General features: G+C 39.2%; 1 protein-coding gene across 1 annotated transcript; it reads left to right on the top strand.

Annotated features, from left to right (window-relative positions):
* The first annotated feature begins 3,501 nt into the window (after positions 1-3,501).
* Positions 3,502-19,440, top strand: LOC147851193 (putative leucine-rich repeat receptor-like serine/threonine-protein kinase At2g04300). Its single transcript, XM_087335797.1, has 14 exons — positions 3,502-3,621; positions 3,751-4,366; positions 4,454-4,983; positions 5,067-5,213; positions 5,307-5,376; positions 5,773-5,844; positions 5,916-5,987; positions 8,800-9,026; positions 9,202-9,434; positions 17,867-17,990; positions 18,297-18,362; positions 18,440-18,617; positions 18,771-18,912; positions 18,999-19,440. Exons 1-14 carry the CDS (start codon positions 3,543-3,545, stop codon positions 19,254-19,256), a joined length of 2,814 nt encoding a protein of 937 aa, XP_087191923.1. The 5' UTR covers positions 3,502-3,542; the 3' UTR covers positions 19,257-19,440.
* The last annotated feature ends 6,379 nt before the right edge of the window (positions 19,441-25,819 follow it).

Raw genomic sequence — 25,819 nt, 5'->3', positions numbered from 1 at the left:
ATGTATGACCCTAAACCCTGTTTTACTTCTTCTGGTTGTTGAATAAACCAGGTTGGTGTGACATTTTCCAATACCATGCGTAGTTCTAGGGCTTTTTTGTCATCACTCCATTGATGATAGCCGACGACATTATCAAAGTGATGTAGCCAAGCCAATACGTCTTCTGTTGGCAGGCCGGAAAATGATCGTGGTCTAATTCGTGAGTCCTTCTATTTCTCTGTGTTGTGATTGATTAGTTAACCAATTCATTATTGTTTGATTAGTGTGGTTTACCTGCATCATCATTGTTGACATAGTTTGAAGCATTTGCTCGGTTGCATTGCTTGGAGAGCTCTGTTCCACGAGCTCTAGTTGCATACTCATTATGTTGTTGAAATCTGATGTCTGCATCTTTGTGTAGTTGATGCTCACTTGAATTTGTGTCTTCTCGGCAGGTTACTTGTGGGCTCAGTGGCTGCCTCTGTATGATGATCAGTGGGATACTTGTGTGTGATGATCAATGGGCTGCTTCTGTGTGATGATCAGTGGGTGTGTGCGACGGTGGTTGATCTAAAAATGCCCGTTATTTCCACCAATGTAATGTGCTCATTTCCACTCCCTTTGTCTCTTGGTAGGCACCTCTCTTTATAAGGTTTCCCACATTTCTTGGCTCTACCCCTAGTTAGTTACAAGTTTGTTGGTTCCTCTTGGGAACAAACCACCTAGTGTGGTCCCCACACATAACAATACTTGCAATTCATTTCTTCCTCATAATTAAGAGATATATGCAAGTCAAGATATAGATCTCAACATGTGAAACTACCCCATAATAATTAAGAGATTCATGCAAGTCAAGGATCTAGATTTCATGCTAACCATCCTTGGGAATTTTGATCTTGGCACAAGTATGAGTCATTGGAGTACAATGTTGAACCTCTTACCTAGGAAACCTCACTAAATCAATCCTATCCCTGTTCTTTGGGTGGTCCGCTTTATGTGGGTATGGGTATCAACACCAAGGATAAGTAGAAAGAGCCTAAGAGAGATCGATTCCATATAGCATTCACATAGGTAGGTAAATAGCATTCACATAGGTAGACAAAAGATAAGTAGGAAGAGCCTAAGACAGATGGACTCCATATAGCATTCACATAGGCAGTTAAAGTCTGTACTTTGGGGCATTACTCTAAAAAGTCAAATATATATAACTAAACTCTGGTTGCATGCTTTTAACTTTTCATAATCTAAAATATCTTATTTGTTTTAACAAATTAGTCCTTTGGAATCAAATTGTGTTAAGCTGACAATTCACAATCATTATGTCAACGCCTCGTTGGATCATGCTGAACATAAAGAGATGACGTTGATGGCTTCCCAATGAGCGAGAACCATAGAATCAAAAGTTTGATTAACTACGCCTGTGGTTGTTTGATTAACTCACATCTATTTTCCTCGTCACCTCATTTGTAGCTAATCATCGATCGTCATGACAATGGCGGGGCTTCGGAATGGCAGAAATGGTGTATGGATGAATATTTCTGTTTTCTTAATTATGGTCATGCTTACCACCCACCAAGGCAACCTTTGCGCAATGGCTCAAGAAGCGGGTGAGTATTAATTTTGAAATTTTTAGGGGGAAGTGTGGAAAATAAGATCAGGAAAAATAATTAATTAATTAATATTAATATTATTTATTACTTTCTTATGAAGACGATTTCCCACACTCCACTATTAGGGATTGACTTCAAAAAACTAATCTAATTTGAAAAACCATATCTTTCTCTACTAAAATCTTTGCTTTTGTCTATACTTGCAATGGAATGTGACTAAGACGCAATTTCCAATATCACAATCTCACATCAATTGAGCAAGCATGAAAACAAATGCAAGTATTTAACGTGTAAATCCTCTCTTTTATATACTATTATCTCTTCATGATTTTTTGTTGACCGTTCGGTCGGAACGGTGAAATCATCGGTCGGTTGTAGACAAGTCGAGAGGGAGACGAGACCACCAAGATCAATTTGAGCACACCCGAATCGTAGACAAAGCTTGGTGTAGGCGAGGATTAGAAGAGATAGTGGGAAGTGAGAGGAAGATGAGGGATCAAAACACTAATAATAAAACACTAAATAAAATTAAAACATAACCATAAGATTGAGAGAGAGATTAAACAAAAGTAGTGTTCATTAAGATAGGGTTTTCAATGAGATAGACTAGAAATGCAAGTATTTAACGTGTAAATCCTCTCTTTTATATACTAGAAACCGCTGAGTCCTCTATGTTTCTAGGTTTGGATAAGCAAAGATACCTTTTAAAGGTCTATTTCGCCCAAAAATAGGCTCGAAAATGAGTTACTATAGAAGCAAGTACTGGATATTACCTCTACTCAAAGAATCTTGAAAAACAGAGCAGAGGGGCAAAAACAGAGAAATCGAATGATTTCTACCACGCACACTGTCTTCACTTAGTCCTGTGCTCTGATACCACTGTTGGAGGAGCAACGGGAACGAACGAGCTGCTGTTTTTCCTGCACAGACAAGCAAGAGATCAACACACACACAAGACAGCACAAAAAAAAAAAAAAAAACACTGAAAATTTTATTTAAAAACCCTCGTTTCTATTAACTTATATACCTTAGTGATAAATACTGAGAATTACCTTTTTTGGCTTTTCTCACTATCTATCTCTCACTGCCTTAGCAGGGAATGGTTCTCCACTATCAGGCATTGACTTCAAAAAAAAACTCTAATTTAAAAAACCATACCTTTCTTTAGTAAAGTCTTAGCTGAATGCGGATAAGATGGAGGCGTTTGTCCGTACTTGCTAAAGGCTTGGCCACAAGTCCGCAATCTATGGATTTGATCGAAAAGTGACGAAAGTTCAGAGAGTCTGTTCTTTAGTCATGCTCTCTACGCCTTCACTTCCTCATGAATTGACCCTAACCATACAGTGGTTCCATTTTTGTATATAGCTCATAATTAAAAACAGAAATTATTTGCACAGAAAAATAATGGGGTCATTCTCCATCATCATTAAGAGATGAATGAAAGTCAGGATCTAGATCTCACTATGTGAAACTACCCCATAATAATCAACAGCAAAAGATAGGTAGCAAGAGCCTAAGACGGATTCCTTCTAGCATTAACACAGGTACTAGGTAAAGTCTGTGCTTTGGGGCAGTACTCTAAAAAGTCAAATGTATATAGTTTAAATCTGGTTGCATGATACTTACTTTTGAGTCTCAAATTTCTTATTTGTTTTAACGAATTTGTCCCTTTGGAATCGAACTGTGTTAAGCTTGCAGCGCACAATCATTATGTCAACGCCTCGCTGGCTGATGTTGAATTCACATAAAGAGATGACGCTGATGGCTACCTAATGAGCTAGAACCATAGAATCCAAAGTTTGATCAATAATTGGGTGGGATTAACTAGACCTGTGGTTGTTTGATTAAGTCACATCTATTTATTTTCCTCGCCACCTCATCCGTAGCTAATCATCGATCCTCATCACAATGGAGGGGCTTCGGAATGGCAGAAATGGCAGAAATGGTGTATGGATGAATATTTCTGTTTTCTTAATTATGGTCATGCTTGCCACCCACCAAGGCAAACTCTGGGCAATGGCTCAAGAAGCGGGTGGGTATTCATTGATTTTCTTGATACAATTATATACAGTATACAATTATACACTAGTCTCCTTCCGATTAATGGATCTGTATGTGGTTTCTTGGTTTTTGGCTATGCCGATATTTTGAATTTCGCCAGGGTTCTTGAGCATCGACTGTGGGTCGTCGGAGTTGGGAAACTACACAGATGCAGTGAGCAGGATCCAATGGGCACCGGATGCCATGATTTGGCCGGACATCCGGAATTGGGCATCCATCGCTACTGTAAGCCCGCCTGGCTACTTTGCCGACCAGAAGCAGTATAGCACTCTGCGCTATTTCCCCCCTATTAGTAAGGCCCTGGACAAGAGCAAGTTCTGCTACACCCTGCCCACCATCGGAGGCCCCTACTACTTGGTCCGTGCCTCCTTTTGGATGGGTGTAAAGGCATTATACGGCACCCTTGTAAGCGGGCAGATCAGGTTCCGTGTCATCGTGGACACGTACGAAGGCGTCGAGATCGTGATTAACTTTCCTCAGGCACTTCCGTGGTTCGAAGAGATGTACATCCCTGCGCAGAGCGGGTCGTCGTCGGTCTCAGTATGCCTCTCGGCCGCATCCGACAGCAGCGATGTGCCCTTCATAAACTCTCTGGAGTTGCGTCCTCTCCCATCTACATTGAAACCAGTGGAAATGATCATGAACACAAACTATGCGCTGCGGACCATCCTGCGAGAGGACTCCGGAGCGTTATCGTCGGATCCGCTTATCTTAAGGTCAGTAAGTATCTTGTATTATACACGATCCGTAGCTGGGAAGATGAATTAATCCCTCAATACCACCTACTGTTTCATGAGCATCAGGTATCCGAACGACGCCATCGACAGGTTCTGGTGGAGATTGGACACTGACGCGTCAAATATAGATGCGACTAGCCAAACAATACGTGTGGGCCAGAAGTCTTATGATCTTCATCCAGAGAATGTGATGCAAACCAATTACGTCTCTAACGCTACCGCGTTCACTTTCGACCCAAGCAAAGCATCAGATATATTGACCACTAGCACACTCCTGGGTAGCCACTACTATTTTGTGGTGCTAGGCTTCGTTGAGCTCTATCCAAATGTCACTGCCGGAATGCGAGTGTTCGATCTCACCATCAATCGGGATTTCTTAGCAGATGCTGTCGACATCTACAATCAGGTCGGCCGCTACACAGCTTACGAGATCTACAGTCCAACAAATAAGGCCTTGGGGCCCTATGTAGACAATGTGGTTATCGCAGCTGATGCTAAATCCTACTCCACATACTCTCCTTCCGTTGCTGCAGAGGAAGTCTTCCAGCTCTTCGACAACCCTGTTAATGCCACGAACCCCACCTCTAGCACCGACCGTAAGTCCCACTGTGTAAATATTGGAACTCAACCATATCTCCTTAATTCTGTGTAATTTTGTTCCCTTACATTGCTCTGATAGTGTTGGCTATACAAGACATCATCACGAGCACATTGCCCACCTTACGAGACTTCATTGGCGACCCATGCTTACCACAAACATATAAGCATCCCTGGATCGATTGTAACTCTTCTGACAGCCTTCATCCAGCTAGAGTAACATCTCTGTGTGTACTCAGATCACCAGCCCTCTAAATTGTGCAATAACGACATAGGTGTTTGACTTTAATTTTGGGTTAATTTGTTTTATATTCACGCAGAGTGCTATCTAACTACAGTCTGGTGGGGAATATTCCAAGCAGCATCAGTAACCTAGATCAACTCGTCACTCTGTAATAAAATCTTGGCTCTAGCTAACAATATGTATGAATGTGTCAACAATATATATGAATGTATCAATGTATATGAATAGATATGGAAAACAACAATTTTGCTTTCCAAAATAACAAGGTCATTTTCTTTTATAAACCCTCATGCGTTTACTAAACATATCTATGACATATTAATAGGATCATCTTGAGTCCTTCAAGTAAAACAATTACACTGTGTATCTCTTCCTAACTAATGGGAAAGTAGCTTCATTTTGGAAAAAAATTACACCGTGTATGACTAGTTCTCTTTCATTTTTTTAAAACTAAATAGACTATTTAAGTGATTTTGCATAGCTACACATGAATTAGATTTTCACTGATTTACATTCATGTCATCACACCTTTAATGTATTGCAGGGATTTAAGCAATAACAAATTGACCGGAACAATTCCTGATTCGCTTTCAAATTTGCCAAAGCTAACATACCTGTAAGCATCTCATGAATGATTTGGTATAAACATTTTGAACAGAAGTTTGATATGTTTACATGATATTCTAGCAACTTAGCAAACAACAACTTTAGTGGGACGATACCCCAAGCACTCCTACAAAAGAAAGGTCTAGTTTTCAGGTATGCTAATTCATATAAATATCTACAATTCGATACAATAATGTGTGGATAAACATATAGTTAATAACCATTTGCTTCCATAGTTTGGTTTCTATGTGATTGAAACACAAAGAACACATATTGATTACTCCATGATGCTAAGTTTGGTTTCTATGTGATTGAAACACAAAGAACACATAGTGATTACTCCATGATGCTAAGAAGCCCTGATCGAAACAATTCAAGAAAAAATAAAAATAAAGGAAAGAAGTACTACCTTGGAGACTTGTTAATAAACCCGAAAAACACGTTGAAAGATATAATATATATTAAAATCAAAGAAAACATCCCAGGCTATGGGGAATAAGTAGAAATATGGAAGCATCTTAAATTAAGAAGTTGTTGCTCGATAAGTACTTGCTCCTATGTAAATTAATTAACAATGACAATGTCTTAATTGTGGATGTTAGGTTAACTACTCTATCTATTTTAAGCATTTTATCTCATTCAATCCAAAATGGGTCCAATCCAATTAGCTAGAGATGTCTTGATTCTTAAGAAGCATCCCAAAGGTATGCACGTGATACAATGCAAATTTGCAACCATACTTATGTTGGTGGTTCACAATGGATTAGAGTCCACTTATTGGGGTTGAGAGTGAATCAATATATAATATAGACTCTAGTCAATCCAATCCAACTTTGAGATGATTTGCCATACATATTTGATTGAATCATTCTGGAATGCGAATGCATGTATGATACGTATGGTTCATTCTACCTCTATTATGGATAATACTAATTATTTTTAAGGTCTCGATTGTGAAAAGACAATTCTTCCCTAATGAATATCATTAATGTACCCATATATGGATTTTCAAGGGTCATTGTCACTAGTCATGTCAGCATCAGTGTACCTATATAACAAAGTTTTCTTATTACGAAATTTAAAGGAAACACTAGAAATGCATCTTCAATATTTCAAATAGAATTTATAGGTTTGCAATTTTCTTTCTCTACTGTACGCAAAAATTTAATTTATAGGTTAAATCGTTTTGTTTTTTCTCTCTGGTAAGGCAATATTCAGAACTGAGTTAAATGTGACCTAGAAGTTATGTCTTGACCGCCTTACACTTACCCATGTTGAATATATGAAGAACCTTCTTACTATATTTCTCTTGAGATGGCCAAAGTGTCTTGTTTGCTCTAGTGTTCAGTCCCTAGTGCCTGTGAAAAACGACCTACCAAACTTTGTCTTCAAATTCTTGATCTTGTTGATATCATGACCAACAATAAATGTATCAACTACATACAAGAGTTGAGTTATGAGATCACGATTCACCATCAAAGAACTTCTTGGAGAATACATAGTTATTTTGAGCTAACATGAAATAGTCAAACATCTCTTGTACCAATTGTGCACAACTTGTTTTAGATTGTATAAGCATTCTTTTACAATGTTGTAGGTGTGATTATATTTGAAATATTTCATTAGTCATGCCCTTCAACTATTTCTGTCTCATATCATTTGTAATAGTTTTGATGAAGCTCTATATGGCTTCCCTGTTTATGAGCATACCATATTTCTGTAAACTATATCTAGAAGTTTGCCTTTGATAGTCATTTTGAACTCTTTGTCTTGGGCTTGATCTTGAGTAATATCATGACTCTATAGAACCGAATTCTGATTATGTGTCATTCACTTATTTTCATCAATATCATTTGTAATAGCTTTGATGAAGCTCTCTAGGTCTTCCTTGTTTATGAGCGTAACATATTTGTGTACACTATATCTAGAAGTTTGCCTTTGATAGTTATTTTGAACTCTTCCTCTTGGGCTTGATCTTGAGTAATATCATGACCCTATAGAGGTGAAATCTGATTATGAGTCATTCACTTATTTTCATCAAGTAAGTCATCATACTTGTTATGTACATCTTCTCTACGGCCCTAAATTACTATTCAAGGGGCTTAATCTATGGTTAATGAGAAATCACGAGTGAAATTTGGTATCTCAATCAACTCATTACTAAGGCTTGACCCTCAAGGAATACAACATCGTTCCCTTTGATAACTAGTTTAGCCTCATCATCACATAATCTATAAATAAACTCTTCATCACCATATCTCAAGAAGATAAATGGTTCGCACTTGTCATCAAGCTTGGATCTATCATCCTTTGGAATTTAAGTTACAGAAGCCCTACAAAACAAAACAATCTTAAGAACTTGTATGCTACATCTTTCCCTATTCAAACTTCTCTATAACATGGCCACCTAAAGCTGCACAATATTCACCATCCTTTTCTATGTTTGTGTTTTGATAAAATTACGGCCAAATCTCTTCTTGTTGGAGCAATGTGGAGAAATTCAATGGAAATAGGGGAAATTTTCATTTAAGTGGTCATTGCTATGACCACACCATCATATGTTTTAGGTAGGATGAATAGCTCCATGATACCTTATAAACTTAAGTCGGCGAAATGTTTGTCTGTGTGGTTAATCAGTAGAGGAAAGAAGACAATGGTCATGAGTATCAATTCAACAAAGTCATTCATAGTATTTAACACGGAAATTCATAGTATTATGAGATACTGTTACATAATGCCCAAGTTGTTATTAATCTTAGTACTCTGAATTAAATTGGTGTATTATAAATCAAATGTGTATATATAGCAAAACGAAATCAGAAAATTATATAATATAAATAGATCTATATAGAGACAAAATCAAATAATATATATGTCAAGATGTATGCTTTATTAAATTTCAAATTTGAAGTCATTATAATACACATAATGCATTAACATATATTTTGAAATGATGGATTTATAGATATGAAGGAAATAACCTTTTATGTAATTCAAACAATGGTAATTGCCAATCCTCAACAAAGCCCAAGATTGGTCTAATCATTGGAGCAAGTGTTGGGGTCGTACTATTTGTTCTTATCATTATAGCAGCAATTCTATGCATTGTTAAACGGAGAAAGAATCGAGAAAATGTCACAATTGAAAATGAACTAGTGCAAACTACAACATATAAGTACGAAGATCCTCATGGTATGTTATAATATCCTCAATAATTGGGAGGTTTTCTTTTGCCTTTAGGTCTTTTTTATACCAATTGGAAATGGTTCATCATTCACATCTAGGATTAATATGTTTATCATGGATTTTAATGATTTTAAATTTCAACTTTTGAATGGAAGTTAACAATGTTTTATTCTATGTGTAGTTAATGTTGATGAGAAAGTACTAATTAAGAAAGAAGACATCATTGACGCTACCTATATTGCCCAACAATTCACATATCAAGAGATGTCAATTGCAACGGATAATTTCTCAGCCGTGCTTGGTCAAGGTGGTTCTGGAAAGGTGTATAAGGGAAACCTTCCAAATGGTTTAGATGTAGCAGTTAAAATTATTTCACACCCCTCACAAGAAGGATTACAAGAATTTCTCAATGAGGTATTTCATCCCTTTTATTTATAGGTGTATTTATTATATTTTAATAGAACTACAGGACTCAAGATTCTTGCATGCAATGTTGTTAGAGGGATGTCATTATGCCCCTAGATTTATTAGGTCTCAAAACCACAAAAACAAATGGTTGGGACACCCATTAGGACACATATCATAGTTATATATCATTATGAATACAAAAGCTTGCAAAACTCCAAAATTGGGACAAAACCAAATCTTGATTCGGAGTTGGGACAAGTTGGAACTAAGTCGGGAATCGGGACAACTCCTAAAACCACGAACGGACACAGTGAAAACAAAATGGTACACGATCCTTCAATCTAAGAAGAGCATGTGAGAATAGGAGAGAGTGAATCTCGAAATATGGGAATGGTTGCAAATGAGGATTAATCCTCCTTATATAGGCCAAATATGACGATTGGGACTAGCCTTTGGGGTGGCTAGATGTTGGCCTAGTTGTTGGGTGGTTCCCCTTGGAACTTGTCTGTGCCAACCCAAGGTGGCACCTTCTTTTGGACTAGGATTGGATACCTTGGAGAGCCCCAATTCAGATTGGGATTGTGTCCCAATTGGGACAACTTAGGGACAACACACTTACCTAGATCCCATGGAGCTTGATGCCATAGATGGATGTAGCTCAATTGGTAAGGTTTTCTCTCGCTATCTCTTAATAATGAGCCTTGTTTACTTGTCCTTGACAATCTTGTGATCTTGCTTATGCTCTCGCTCTCTCTTAGTACTTAGCCTCATTCCACCTGTTTGTGACACTTGAGTCATATCAAGCTCACAAGTCACAGAGAAGAAGAAGAAGAAGAAAACTTGCTACAAACAAATTAGTTATCATTAGTACTTAGATGGGAAGTCCTCTTCCTACCCAGAAACTCGATAGAAAAAACTTCGCATCTTGGGAGTATAAGATGCACCAATACCTTGTCAGCCAAGGATATTGGGTTACATCATAAGAGCTCAGGAAAATCAACCCAACCCAAAACATGTCGACTACCCATCATGGGAGCAAGCGGCAAGCTATGTGTTGTACTACCTAGCATCATATATTCATGATGACATGCTCAACTACATCCGAGAGGCCAAAACGCCGACGGAAACATGGGGGAATCTTAAGAAGATATTCGCGGACAACAGGACTGCACGAAAGCTTAAACTCCATCAACAGTTGAAGAACATTCAATAAAGGGATATGTCAATTGATACCTACACCTTGAAGATGGAGTTGTGTGACTCTCTCGGGTCAATCAATGTCAACATTGACAACGATGAAATGGTTTAGATATGCCTCAATGCCCCATTTTGGCGCAATAAGGTCGGTCGTTCTCGTGAGGGAGAATCCTCCCTCCTTCGATCTGTAGTCTCTGTTGCTGGTCGAAGAGAATCGCGTCAAAACAAGGAAAAATGTGCAAGGACACATGTTGTATTCAAACTCGGATGGATGGAGGAAGGGACAAAGTCAGGTAGAAGAGGATGACATGGCAAAGGCTAACACAACTAGGAACAACCCCGCAAGCAAAGTTTCTAGTATCGGCAAGATGTTGCAACCACGTGAGGTGGAATGTCTGGTGAAAGGGGGAGCAATCATGCCGAACCAAGCCGACAAAACAACTCCATCTAGTGTTGATAGTATGGCAAATTTGACCATTACAAGGCAGAGTGTCGGAAGAAGAGAAGTGAATCAGTCTTCATAAGCCGACAACTCACTAACTACGATGATCATGGTGGAATGTTCATGATGTGGCGTAGAGCAAACTTGATGATCACATCATGCTTGAAAAGCACTACCAACTCAGAAAATGTATGATTTGTCGACTCGGGTGCATCCAATTACATGACGTCTCATGAACATTGATTCCGAGAACTACAACACTGGTTTGTCGACCCGGCTATGTGGAAACTAGGGATGACACGATTCCCCCCATTCAACATGTTAGTAATGTCCCATTCGGCGAAGAGGGAAACCAAACCTACATCAAGAACATCATGTATGTTTTGACAATCATGAAGAATCTTGTTTTTGTCAACTAGATTGTGGAACAGGGCATGCAAGTTCACTTCAACTACGGAGGGTGCTTCATCGAAAAGGAAGGCTAACTTATCGATCATGATCAAAGAGAAGGTTACATGTTCATTCTCAATTCTCACGAGATGAAATCGGCAATGTTTGCCAAGGATCATAGATCCAACAACAACATAGAGTTGTGCCACAAAAGGATCGGCCACAACAATATCTAGAAACTCAAAGGAATGCAATCAAAAGGACTCATCGTTGGACTCTTGACGTTTACCGAAAAGGAGATTACAGGTACATGCAAAGCCTAATGACTCGGAAAACAACATTGACAACTATTTCAATAAGAATGAATCATGAGCAAAGGGGTCGTGGATGTAATACATTCAGATGTATGGGGACAAACCCAAATGACAACATTCAACGGTTGTTGATATTATGTGATGTTCATTGATGACTTCTCCAGGCACACCTGGACATTGCCTATGCGGCAAAAGAGTGAAGTTTTCTCACACTTTCTGAAATTTAAACTCAAAGTCGAAAAGGCAATCGGTCAAAACCCTAAACCCAACCATGGGCCGAAGGACCACTTAACCACGCCAACCCACTGTTCACTCATGGGTAACATCAGCTATATGGTATATTCTATGCGCGAAGCGATCAATCATCGTATATATGATTGATAACGTTGACACTGGGTACACCCCATGCCTGCCATGGTACCACCTTTCTTTGATGTCACGGATGCTTTGAGTGAAGGGAAGAAACCAAAGAATCCATGAGAGGTTACTGTACCTTCAACCAGATGGAGATAAAGAGTATTTCTTTGATGCCTTCACAACATACCTTTGACAATAAGGAATTCGGTGGGAGTTTACCTGTCGACACACATCTCAACAAAACAAAGTAGTCAAAAGGAAAAATCGGCACCTATTGGAGGTGGCAAGGGCAATCATGAATAAGAAAAACTTGTGAGAATTGAACTAGGATGAAGCGGCAAACGTGGACGTCTATCTAATGAATTGGTGCACAATGTAACCCCCCACGAGAAAATCTATGGAAAGAAGCCAAACCTATCCCATGTAACGATATTCGGCTTTATCACATTCATACATATTCTTGATGAAAAAAGGCAAAAGCTCGATCTAAAGTAGGAGATGTGTATCCTCGTGGGGTACTCACACGAACAAAGGGGGTATAAGTGCTTCATCCCCTCAATAGGGAGGTATGAGGGAGTAGGGATGTTGTATTCAATGAATGGGCATCCTGGTACACATTTGACTCAGCTCCATCCGATCCAATCGAAACTGATTTTAAGAAAGACTTGAAGAAGGATGATCACACTAGAGGAGAGTCCAATATCAACTAGATTGAGTTCACCTTAGGAGCCACCGAACGACCACAACATGTCACAACCAAGTTTGAAATTGGACAAATGAAAGGCCAAAATGCCTGGGGAGCAATACTCAGATGGAAATGAATCTGCTCACTCACTCGAGAGTGAGTATGTTGGATTGCATGTTCCTATCATGAGGACACTACGAACCCAAAAAGTGTCCATGAAGATAGGTGAACAACTCCATTGGTTCACCCAAGAGAAGAATGTGGTCAGCCAATTCGTCTATGATGACTATGTGGAATATCATAATGCATTCATGATGAAGGTGGCAATAGTTCGGAAACCAAAAAATATTTCCGAAGCCACTAAGGACATGTGATGGGTCAAAATTATGAGCAAGGAAATGCAAGCTCTATCCAAAAACAAGAGATGGGAACTTGTGTCCTCTTCACCCCACTAGAAGGCAATCTGATGCCAATGGATATACAAGGTGAAGCACAATGCCGATGGCACCATCAATCGATATAAAGCCTAGCTTGTGGCAAAAGGGTATGCACAAACACATGGGGTCAATTACGAAGAGACCTTTGCCCCGGTGGCAAATATTTCTACCATTTGAATCGTGATCATGCTTGCGATAACAAAAGGATGGCATCTCCATCAGATGGATGTCAAGAACACCTTTCTCCTAAACAAATTAGATGAGGAGGTGTAGATGGTACAACCACCTAGATTCAAGTCGAGTACGCATCCAACTATTTTCTATCGACTCAAAAAGCGTCTCTACGGTCTCAAGCAGGCACCTAGAGCATGTCGTTTGAATATAACCTAATATCTTCATCAAATCGTCTTCAAAGTGTCTAAGTATGACAATTGCCTGTTCATCTAGAGAAACTCTAGAGGACAACTATTCATCATCATATATGTGGACGACTTGGTTGTTGGGGGAGAGCAAATAGAAAAAATATTGATCATATTAAGAAGCTTCTCTCCAGCCAATTCTAAATGAGAGATAGGAAGGAGGTACATTACTTTTTGGGTATAGAAGTAATACAGACTCCTGGCGGCATTCTGATCTCCCAATGACACTATATCCTTAGTCTACTCTTCAAGTTTGGGATGACAAAGTGTAAGCCCATTGTCACCCCTCTCGATCGAAATATAAAGCTATATGCTGATTTCGGCACAAAAGAGTGTGAGCTAACTTATCACCAATAGCTAGTTGGAAGCCTTCACTATCACACTATTACTCGATCCAACCTCAGCTACACTATCGGCCTCCTTAGCCAATTTATGAAAACACCATGAAACATTCACCTGGAGTGTGTTAAGCGAGTGTTACGCTATGTAAGTGGGACAATGAATTTTGAAGGGTACACTGATTTTCACTCGTCTGTCTACTGAGCTAATAGACAATCAACATCAGGATCGTCTTCTCCCTCAGTAGTGGAGCCATATCGTAGATCAATAAGAAGCAGCCAACAGTTGCACTATCGAACACAGAGGCTGAATACAAAGGTGTGGCAGTTGCCACATGGAAGCTATGTGGCTGGAGAGAATCTTGAAGGATTTGGGCATTCCCATCAAGGATTCGGTTCTCCTTTACTATGACAACATGAGTTGTATCCACCTAGCCCCTACTATCATTACATCGAAGAATGTGTCTTGGTTGGAGATGTGACTTGCAACACATCAATACGAATATGCAAACAACTGACATCTTCTCGAAGGCCCTAGGAGCCGATGAACCTAGGTCTTTGGACCACCAACCAGCTGAGGTTGAGGGGGAGTATAGAATAAGGAATGGGTAAGAAATGGGCCAATACCCCGTCAAACAGAGTAGTAAGAGTCGCCATAGCCGAACCTGGAGCCAACTTGAACCCACTTGAAGACTAGTTCGAATCAGCAATTCAATGATTGGAAGTTGCATTTGAAGGGGCATTTTGAGAATCAAACTCAACTTCCTTAGTGTTGGAACACCACTTTGGAATACCCAAGTGTGTGAATATCCCACATCCTTGTATCATAAACTAAGTGTCATAGAAGTTAAGTCCAATGAAACATATTTAGTAGGTAGTTAAGTCTCCACCTCTTTTCCAACATGTGGTGGTAGTGAGAGAACACAGAGATAAGGTTACTACATAAGCACCTTCTCCTCCTCTTTGTAACTATTGGTTGTTATTTTTTCTTGATAATACAATTTTTTACTATTTTCTCTGACGTATAATCTCCGTTTTCTTTCCCTCTCTCACACACACATGTATACACCTTCTGCTACACAATCGTTTGTTCTCCCAACTTGGTCATTTCTACTTCCACCTTGATCTCGACCTTATCATTCCATTCCTCTTGGATGATCTCTTCCTCAATCTTGAGCTCCCCTCTTGCTTGATCTAGTTGGTTGGCTAAAGTCCATCATTTCCATCTCAGTCATGACCGTGGTGTCCATTTGTACTCTTGACACTTGAGAAGAATCCCTTTCTTCCTTAGGGTCTCATTTCATAATTGATTGAGGGAAAATCCTCCATCCTCATTGAGGTCTTATTAGTTGGTATGAATTGCTTCCGCACTTCTAGCTTGAAATCCTCCTAATCCTTTGTCAAAGGTATCACTCCTCGATGTCGTCCTCCAAAACACTACTTTCTTCCACCACCCAATCTTGTGGTAACATCCAAGACCACTCTAAGTAATTCTCCATGCCGATGATCCACAACTCTAGCACATTTCATTAGGATCTTCCCTAGTTGTGCCACCACAATCTCAACTTCATTCCTTTGCTTTTGTGGCTTCCTGATTGTGGCCGATTTTCAAATACTTCACTCTATCTCTTCCTCTTTTTCTTTCCTGAATCACCTCCTCCTTCCTTGGCATCATGTCCTTTCCCAACCGGTGTTCCTACTCTAATACCAACTATTATGGGGGTCTCAAAACCACAAGAAAACATGGTTAGGAGATCCATAAGGACACAAATCATAGTAATGTAAAAGCAACCGTCCCAAATCGGGACAAACCACAATCCTCCACTTGGAGTTGAGATAACTGAGATCTAAGTCAGGACAACTCCCCAAAACCATCGAAGGGGAGGGAGAAAGCAAAATGGCACACACTCCCTCGAGCCAAGTTGATAATGAGAGAGTAGGAGACAATGAAAGTGAATCTCAGAATGTGGGAATGGTTACCTAACGTAAAATTCTTCAACAAAACATGAGTTACAGGATTGGGAACAATACGATATGCAGAATCATGTTGCTTCCAAGACTGAATTAATTCATTTAAGCTAGCTATGGGAACCCTCCATTTGTGGTGTGCCTAAGTTGTCCCAACTGGGATAGACTCCCAATCTAAATAGGGACTCACCAAGGGGGATAGTCCCAGTCCCAAAGAAGGACCCACCTTGGGTTGGGACAACCCAACCCCAAGGGGGACCACCAAATCTTGTGAATCCAAAAATGTATTAGATGAGGCCAAGCAACATGTGAGGTTTATAACTAGAGTACACAACATATAATGTTGTCACATTGAACTTTTATCTTACGGAATGAAGTGAAGGAAAGGCATAAGACCTTTGTAAATTGTCATTTAGTACTATGTAATAAGTGTAGAAAGTAAAACAAGGATTTTCATGGCTTAGGCCTTGCAAAGAATTGGCAAGAGAGTATTTTAGTGGATTGTCATGGCTTAGACCTTTCAAGAAATTGGATTGGAAACTCCTCAATTCGCACCTGTAGGACTATAAAGAGAGTGCTCAATGGATACTACCTCAATAACACCGCAATAGAGAATTTATGGCATCCAACACTCATGCACATGAAAGTAGAACATACCATTGGATTGATCCACACTTTCTCACTTGCCTTTCAAATAGACACTAGAGGTTTGTTAAATATATGAAGTTTTTTTAAACTATACCTAGTATACAACTTATCTTAATTAAGGATTGTATTAGATAATGCTCTTATATATTGAATGAAATCTAAAGTTACCATAGGTTATAAATGGAAATCTGAGTAAGGTTATTATAATTCACAATAAATCATAGCTAAGAGCCACAATCATATAACTTATTTGTAATTCTTTCCGTAGCACTACTACACAAAGAAAAGAGGATTGGTCACCTATGTTGCTATATTAGAGTAAATAATAATAGTCATTGTTCTTCCAAGCCAGAAGAGATGGTTGATCTCATATCTATGATGAGGAAATCCTTTGAACGTTGAGTCCTTTGCAAGTAGTTACACAGTTGAATGGCATGCATGAGATTTGATAGTATATCCATGTGACATTAAGATGTTAATCTACCACTTGTTGCCTACACATATGATCGTTTTTGAGATGCCTCCAACAAATCATCATGGCCATCATGTGTTGTTCCTTAATTACGTTAATGTGTTAAGGAGATAGTGCCAAGTTTGCCAACATCAATAGTTGCAATACATGCACGCAATGGAAAAGGATTAGATAATTTTAATGTGATTAACATATGCTCTTACAACCACTACAATAGGTAAGTAATAAACTATACATTAATCAGACTCAAATTATAGTAGTTTCCATACCTATAATGATCTTGAATTGTCACCTTATTTAATCATCATGGAATCTTTAATTCAACACCTTCATATTCAAGATTATTGTGCCCTCTTTTACTCAAATCTATGTGTCATTGGACCTGCCCAAATCATTTCTAGGATTGGACAGAGATTGTACATAATCTCAAAGGCTCGTTGACTAATATAAAAGGTAGTAAGTAACAAGTGGAGCTCAAGCAATTGGAGTTTCATGCTGACAGATTTCCTAGAAGTCGGAGTGGTTCTACTCTACACCAAAGTATTTATTTACGCCGACAGTTAGAATTTAGAAAAATAAATTAAATAAAATCTATGTGTCTTTGATTTGCCTATATGTCCTTTCTCAGTTCCACATTAATTCATAACGTTTAAATATTTTTCACCTACAATCATGATCAACAATACATTAGATAACTTATCTATTAGTTTCAAATTTTATCATATGATTTTATGTTGATAATACAATTGTTTTAAACTGATATTTGGGTAGGTTAGTCTTCTCTCTCGTGTTCACCACAAGAACCTAGTTGGATTTGTGGGTTATTCTATTGAGAGATCACTCATGTTGGTTTATGAGTTCATGTCAAATGGTTCACTTCATGATGCCCTTTCAAGTAAGATAACATATTATTCATTATTTATGTTTGTCACTCTATAATTAAATTTAATCCTTGAAATTCCCACATTTCATCCTAAAATGTTTTAGATTGATCCTACCATACTAGGAATTACAAGATATTGTTCACATTATAATGAAAGGATAGGTACAATCTTAGAATGAACCAAAAATTGTGTTCGATCTACCACACAACTAGGATGCCCAAACTACACTTAACAAACAAATCAAGTGCATCATATAATCACTTTATTAAGGTTCTTTGTACATTATGAAACATTTTCCTCTTTGATCATTAACAAAGGGAGAAAAGCATCAAGAATTTTGACGTGGCCTCAACGATTACAAATTTTATGTGATGCCGCAGAAGGTAATGAAAGTTATAATATACATTTTTATATCATTGGTTTTCATATTTGGAGTTAAAACAATGTTTTTTTACTGTAGGACTTACGTATCTACATGATGGATGTAATATCATTCACAGAGATGTAAAGACTAGCAATATTTTATTATCTAGTAATCTCGAAGGGAAGATGTCTGATTTTGGGATATCGAAACTCACATCCAATGATGCTAGTAATACAACAAGGATAGTTGGTACTTTGGGATATTTAGATCCCGAGTAAGTGTTTAAGTTCCTAAGTTCCTAAGTGTATACAACAAATATTTTAAGAAAAAACTCTTGATAAGAATCTTAAAAAAATCATAATTCCGTAGAAGCATTAAGGTATGTGTTTTTGCATTTTTATATTCTTTTTTTTTTGTTTAAACATAGGTATACTTCGACATTAAGATTGACAAAGAAGGTCGATATATATAGCTTTGGGGTCGTTATTCTTGAAGCTATATGTGGAAAAATGCCTGTAGTATCCAAAGATGCAAACCTAACAAATGTAGACGTCCACATTGCTGAATGGGTATGATCATTGCAAACTGTTTAAAACAATATAATATTGTCAATGGAAAGTTAGGAAATAGCTTGAATGTATTTTTAATTGCACAGGTAAGACCCTCACTTGAACAAGGAATGATACAAGAAGTTGTTGATAAACGACTTAAAGATGAATATAATTTGTCATCTATGTGGAAAGTAGCAGAGATTGCCATGGCGTGTGTCCAACATGAGGGGATAAAGAGACCTACAATGTATAATGTTTGTAATGAGTTGCGTGAGGCCATTGTTTTGGAATCAAATCATGAAGCATCGCCAAAGGTCACAGGGGAAATTTCATCTATATATTTAAATGTGCAAGCTCGATGAGCAATAATATGGTTAAGTACCAACATTTATATGAATCCGCATAATAAATGTCGAATAATGATTGGCATCATTCTATGAGAGCTTCTATTGTCTTTAGTTTCAAAGTACAAGTATAGTATCATCTGAAATCTATTGTTTATAACGTTGAACCAAATCATTAAACATTGATAGACCATGCTAAGGATATGGATCCCACAAAACAAATCTTGAGAATGCACATTGTCTAGGACAGGACAAAGAAGTTACTATGGTTGTCACAAGAAAAATACGTGACAAAGGTGCTCCGGAGATTCTACACTGACAACATGAAATCCGTTGGCAAAGAAAACTGAGATGACGAAGTTACTATTGGAAGCGATCATCAGAACAATATCTCATAGATATTAACAGATCATAAAAATTTATTGTATTTCTCAACAACCCATACTCTGAAACGGCGGTAGGCCCGTTGGTCAACTTTCTTAGCTGACTATGACTTTGAAATTGTCTTTCGGCCAGGGGCACAAAACATGAAGGCTGATGCTCTTTCACAACGGTCGGATTTTGAGTTGAGCCCAAGGGATGATGCCTATGCTCAACAATCTCAATGTTTCCTTAAACCAGATCAATTCCAGCTCTTCACCGCATGAATGCTCCATGAAAACTCCTTGCTTGAAGAGATAACCATAGCACTTCCCACCGACAAATTTGCCAATGCAATTCAGGAAAGTCTTCTTGATCTGTCTAAATCGAAGACCAAGGAAGACCTTGATTGCTTCAGATTCGAGGGGGGATTGCTTTACTGAGACCAACTCTTATATGTTTCGGAGGGCCGATGTCGAGCTCAAGTTCTCCAAAAGTGTCATGATGACCCCTTGGCTGGTCATTTTGGCATTACAAAGACACTCGAATTAATCTCACAAGGATATTGGTGGCCTCAACCATGGAAGTTCGTCAAGGAATTCATCAAGACACATGATACTTGTGCTAGATCCAAAGTCGTCCACCATAGGCCATATGGGTTGCTCTGACCATTTCCCATTCCCATCCGTCCTTGGGCATCAGTTTCCATGGATTTCATCACTGACTTGCCTCTTGTCCACGGATGACACAATGCTCGTCATGGTAGATCGATTTACGAAGATGGCCCATTTTGCCCCTTATTCAAAGACTATTTCCACAAAAGCAACAACCGATCTATTTTTAAAGAATGCGGTGCGGCTTCATGGGGTTCTAGATGATGCCCCCTCAAATCACGAACCCCAATTTGTCTCTCGTTTTTGGCGGCGGTGTCGTGGCCACTATGAGAAAAATCAAGGTTCCGCATGCATCTTATGATCTTCTAGATAAACAAACATAATAATCATGATAATATATAGTAGTATAGTGGTTAGTGCTAAAAAGTATATATGGAGTGGTTTAGAGTTTAAGTCTCCCATCCCTAAACCTAAGAGCATTTTGTTCCCCTTCCTTTGGTGACAAAGGAAATAAAAAAGAAGCATGTAATGTTAAAATAGGCGTCTCTTTCCTCTATAAGAGGGGAGGGATAGGGTTTATTCGAGGGTCACCCATTTTGTCTTAGGGGTGTAGCACTAGGTTTCATCTTCTTCTCATCTTCTTCTTGGGTTAGGGTTTTGTAGCCTCCCTTTCTCCTTCTTCTTTTCCTTCTAAGGGTCACAAAGCTTCTTCTTTTCTCCTCAACATACTAGAGGAATTAGGGTTTTGTAGCCTCTCTTTCTTCTTCTTTTTCTTGTAGGGTTAGGGTATGAGAGCTTCTTCTTTCTACTTCTCTATCTTTCTCCTCAACATATTAGAGAACCCGAGGTTTAGGGTGTTTATGTTCCTTATGAGTGTGTAGGGTTCTTCTTTCTCATGAGTTTTAGGGTTGTGAGTTTTGCATCCACTTGTGAGTTAGGGTTAGGGTTAGGGTTCTTTATACGACAATTTCTTCAACATCTCGATGGCGGTCAACTTGGTGGCCGGTTGCGGAAGGGAGGTTGTAGTGGCACGAGAGCTACTCCGAATCGAGGCAACATAACCGTCGGAAGTAATCGAGCTCCGAGCCCACTAGACTCGCCTTCATCAGATTAATTTCAACCCCTTGTGTGTTGATTAACAGTTTTTGAATAATGATGAAACTATTTCTATGTGAAAGAATCACCTAAATTGTGGTATCTAACCTAACCATTGTACAAACCCTAATTCTTTCACGTTGGGTTCACCAATCTCGCAAAGTTTCGCATGCGTGTGTCGCTCGAACGGAACCGCTAGGGCCTTGGACCGGGGAGATAGAAGGGGTGGTGAGAAAGTGGGAGATTCGCCACCACGATTAGCAAATGTTTAAGGAGAATACACACGAGGTTAGGGAGAAATGTAGAAAAAAATATACAAGACTTATGTTGCGAAAATTAGGGTTTGTACAACGGTTAGGTTAGATACCACGATTTAGGTGATTCTTTTACATAGAAATAGTTTCATCATTATTCAAAAACGGCTAATCAACACATAAGTGGCTGAAAATAATTTTATGAAGGCGAGTCTAGTGGGCTCCGAGCTCGACTACTTCCAACAGCTATGTTGCCTCGATTCGGAGTAGCTCTCGTGCCACTACAACCTCCCTTTTGCAACTAGCCACCAAGTTTACCACCATCTAGATGTTGAAGAAGTCGTTGTTTAAGGAACCCAAACCCAAACCCTAACTCACAAGTGGAAGAAAAACTCACAACCATAAAACTCATAAGAAAGAAGAACCCTACACGCTCATATAAGGAACATAAAAACCTAAACCTATGGTTCTCTAATATGTTGAGATGAAAGATAGAAAAGTAGAAAGAAAAAGCTTTCAAACCCTAACCATGCAAGAAAAAGAAGGAGAAAGAAGGCATAAGGAGAAAGGGAAGCTACAAAACCCTAACCCAAGAAGAAGAGGAGAAGAAATGAAACCCTAGTGGCACACCCCTAAGGAAAAATGGGTGACCCTCGAATAAGCCCTATCCCTCCCCTCTTATAGAGGAAAGAGACACCTATTTTAACATTACATGCTTCTTTTTTATTTCCTTTGTCACAAAAGGGAAGGGGAACAAAATGCTCTTAGATTTAGGGATGGGAGACTCCACCTCTAAACCACTCCATATATACTTTTTAGCACTAACCACTATACTACTATATATTATTATAATTATTATGTTTGTTTATCTATAAGATCATAAGATGTTGAATTTGTCTTCGTCCTATCATCCTCAAACCGATGGCGAAACGGAGTGGGTGAACCAAATTCTCGAGCAATACCTTCGATGCTCGCTTAGCTACCAACAAGATGATTGGGTTGACCTCCCACCCTTGGTTGAGTTCACGTATAATAATACGGTACATGGTTCAACTAGGGTCACCCTATTTTTCGCCAACTATGGTTTCCATTCTCGCTTTAGTATTTCCATCCCTAGCAACTTTGTCAACCTGTCAGCGGAAGGACGTGCTCATATTTTAGTCGACATTCATCAACACCTCTCCCTTGAAATCATCCTTGCAAGGGAACATTACAAAGCGCAAGTTGATCGACATCATTTCGCTACCTAGCAACTTTGTCAACCCATCAGCGGAAGGACATGCTCCTATTTTATCCGACATTCATCAACACCTCTTCCTTGACCTCATCCTTGCAAGGGAACAATACAAAGCGCAAGTTGATCGACATTATTCCGCTACACCTGCCTTTGTAGTTGGTGATCAAGTTTGGCTCTTAGTCGCCATGTCAATACTATTTGTTACTCTTGGGCCGAACTAGCCACTAACACAAGGTGTCCTCTAAGCATGACTTCACCAAAGGGTGGCTACGGTAGGGATGTCTGACTTTAGGAACTGCACCCGGTTAACGTTTGGTTGATATCCGATTCATAGCACACACATATTACATGCATAAGATCAATACATTAAACCCAGGATGGAATAGAAATAAGAGATAACATACGATAATAATAACTCACTCTTATATTAATGTTCTGACTCTCAATACATCGATATCAGAACCAAGAGAAAAGAGAGAGTGGCGGAAGAATGATGGAAAGAGATCACAAGAAGAGAAGAATGAAGTGATAAGAGAGGAATGAATGTATTAATAAGATAGAATGAAGATGGATACAAGATAGGCGACGAAAACTTAAGACTGGTGTTGATTCGAATTGGTTTGAGAAGAACTATATGTCTATATTTATAGGTTCCTATAGCCTAGTGATTTCTATAATGTTCTAGACCTAAAATATTCTAAGAAGTTCTAGGATATTCTAGAATGTTCTAGACCTATAATATTCTAAGATGTTCTAGGATATTCTAGAATGTTCTAGAATGTTCCATGACATTTACAATAGTCAGTCTATTACAAGAAGTAGCTTTTATTATTTCATATGATCATATGCTATCTTAATGGTTAGGTTCTTGATTATGTATTACAAGGTCTTGGGTTCAAGCCCAAGTGAAGCCATGATGCTTATGTATTCATGACACTATCTCCCCTTCAAGAACGACGAGTGGAAGTCATCGTTAACAATGTAGGGCCCGGTTTGTTTGGATGACGACGATGGAAGTCTTTGCCAAGAGCTTGAGCATTAGAAACATTATTGGCGGGTTCCAAAGTGCGATCACTCGGAGGATAGCCTACCCAATCAACCAGATAATAGAGCTTATTTCGCACAATCTTTGAATCGAGAATAACAACTACCTCGTATTCAATGCCATCAACAAGTTGGACAGAGGGAGGAGGTGGCATGACACGATTAGGAATGGTAGAGGTGCGACAAGGTTCCAAAAGAGAGCTATGAAAGACTGGGTGAAGCCGCATGTGTGCTGGAAGATTAAGACGAAAGGTGACATCGTTAATACACGATGTGATGAGAAAAGGAACTAAGCGCTAATAATCAAGCTTCTCACATGGCCGGGTAGTCTTGATGTGACGATGAAGCAACCATACTTGGTCACCAACCTTAAAAGGAGACTTAAGACGATGGCGATTGGCGTTGGTCTTATGTTGTGCTTGAGCTGTCTGATGATGTGAAGATAATGCTAACTGAATTCGATGTAGTCGATGAAGATGATGCTCAGCATTAGGGTTTCGAGGGACCTTGGGAAGATCCAAGATACACCATCAAGGATGGTTGCCGATGTAACCTTGGTAGAAGAGTGTACTGTGTTATTGTATGCAAACTCAGTGAGATGTAGAATATTACTCCAATCATCTTGTTGATAACTGATGAAGCATCGAAGATATTGCTCGAGCGTTTGATTCGTGCGCTCTGTTTGTCCGTTGGTTTGTGGATGAAAAGTTGAAGAGAGTTTGTATGATATTTTGAGGCCTGCCCATAGGTGCTTTCAAAAGTGAGAGATAAATTGAGGACCACGATTAGTAATTATATCGTCTGGAAGACCATGATGGCGAAATACTTCACACATAACTGCCAGGAACTACACGCTCCCTTTGAACAACGCTCGGCCAAAACCGAGCCTAGAATAAAACACAGAAAACAGGAAATGAAACACAAACACGATAGAGAGAAGAGTACACAGGATGTTTACGTGGAAAAACCAAACTCGGGAAAAAACCATGGCAGCCCACAGACCGCAAACTATCACTATGTCAGAATGTACAATAAGAAAGCACCAAGGCCATGACCTCGAGCTTGCTATCTTCGCCACAGGCGGTGGTTACAATCAGAGGCAACAACCTCTTCCTCTCTCTCACTCTCTCTGTACACAATTGCATGCTCTAATCTTGTGCCAACAAGAATAACAACAACCCTACTATAAGTTTGCCTTAAGTCATATTTATACTAATATGGCCTTTTCGGCTATTTACAAATATAGCCTCGATGGACTCTCAGAAACATATTTACAAATATGTCTCTTCATCCGGTGAGCACTCCTCACCAGGCCTGCATCATCCGGCGCTTGCCAGGTACTTGCCATCCGGTTCTCGCCGGGTCTTCCGTTTCCGGGTACTCCTCATCCGGTTCTCACTGGGTTTGCACCATCCGGCTCTCCGTAGCCGGGTACTCCTCATCCGGTTTCGGCCTCGACCGAGTTTGCTCATCAACACTGTTCTTCTCCCTTCCCATCCGGAGGGACCTGTTTCCCAACAATAACGATATCTACGGTTTCGTGATAACTGATGCTCTTTACACATGGTAAAAAATGTGCCATCTTGGTAAACCGATCCACTACTGTTAAAATAGTATCAAATCCTTGTGAAGGTGGTAGATCTGTAATGAAATCCATAGAAATAGATTGCCATGGCTTGGTTGGAGGCTGTAACGGTTGTAACAAGCCATAAGGATGATGCCTGGGTATTTTGGCTCGACAACAGGTGTTACATGTACGAACATAATCTTTGACAAATTTTTGCGAATGAGGCCACCAAAACAAGTGCTTCACCAACTCCATGGTCTTGGCAATACCAAAATGTCCAACCATAGGGGCATCATGACAATGCTCTAATACTTGAAGGCGAGGTGATCCATTCGGGACGTAAAAGAGTAAGACATATTGCCACTTGAATTCCTCATAATGTTGAATCAAAGATGAACCTTGCATTGTCT

Source organism: Azolla caroliniana, unplaced genomic scaffold (genome assembly GCF_043228905.1).
Source record: "Azolla caroliniana isolate FFs.n. ecotype wild unplaced genomic scaffold, voAzoCaro1.0.p SCAF_20, whole genome shotgun sequence".
NCBI classification, from domain to species: Eukaryota; Viridiplantae; Streptophyta; class Polypodiopsida; order Salviniales; family Salviniaceae; genus Azolla; species Azolla caroliniana.
This window is presented reverse-complemented; position numbering and strand designations above follow the sequence as displayed.

Bases quoted from the DNA above. Each gene is read 5' to 3' on its own strand.
- LOC147851193 (XM_087335797.1), top strand. From the start codon at position 3,543: ATGAATATTTCTGTTTTCTTAATTATGGTCATGCTTGCCACCCACCAA. The intron at 3,622-3,750 runs GTGGGTATTCAT...GAATTTCGCCAG, and splicing joins GGCAATGGCTCAAGAAGCGG to GGTTCTTGAGCATCGACTGT. The intron at 18,913-18,998 runs GTATGATCATTG...TTAATTGCACAG, and splicing joins ACGTCCACATTGCTGAATGG to GTAAGACCCTCACTTGAACA.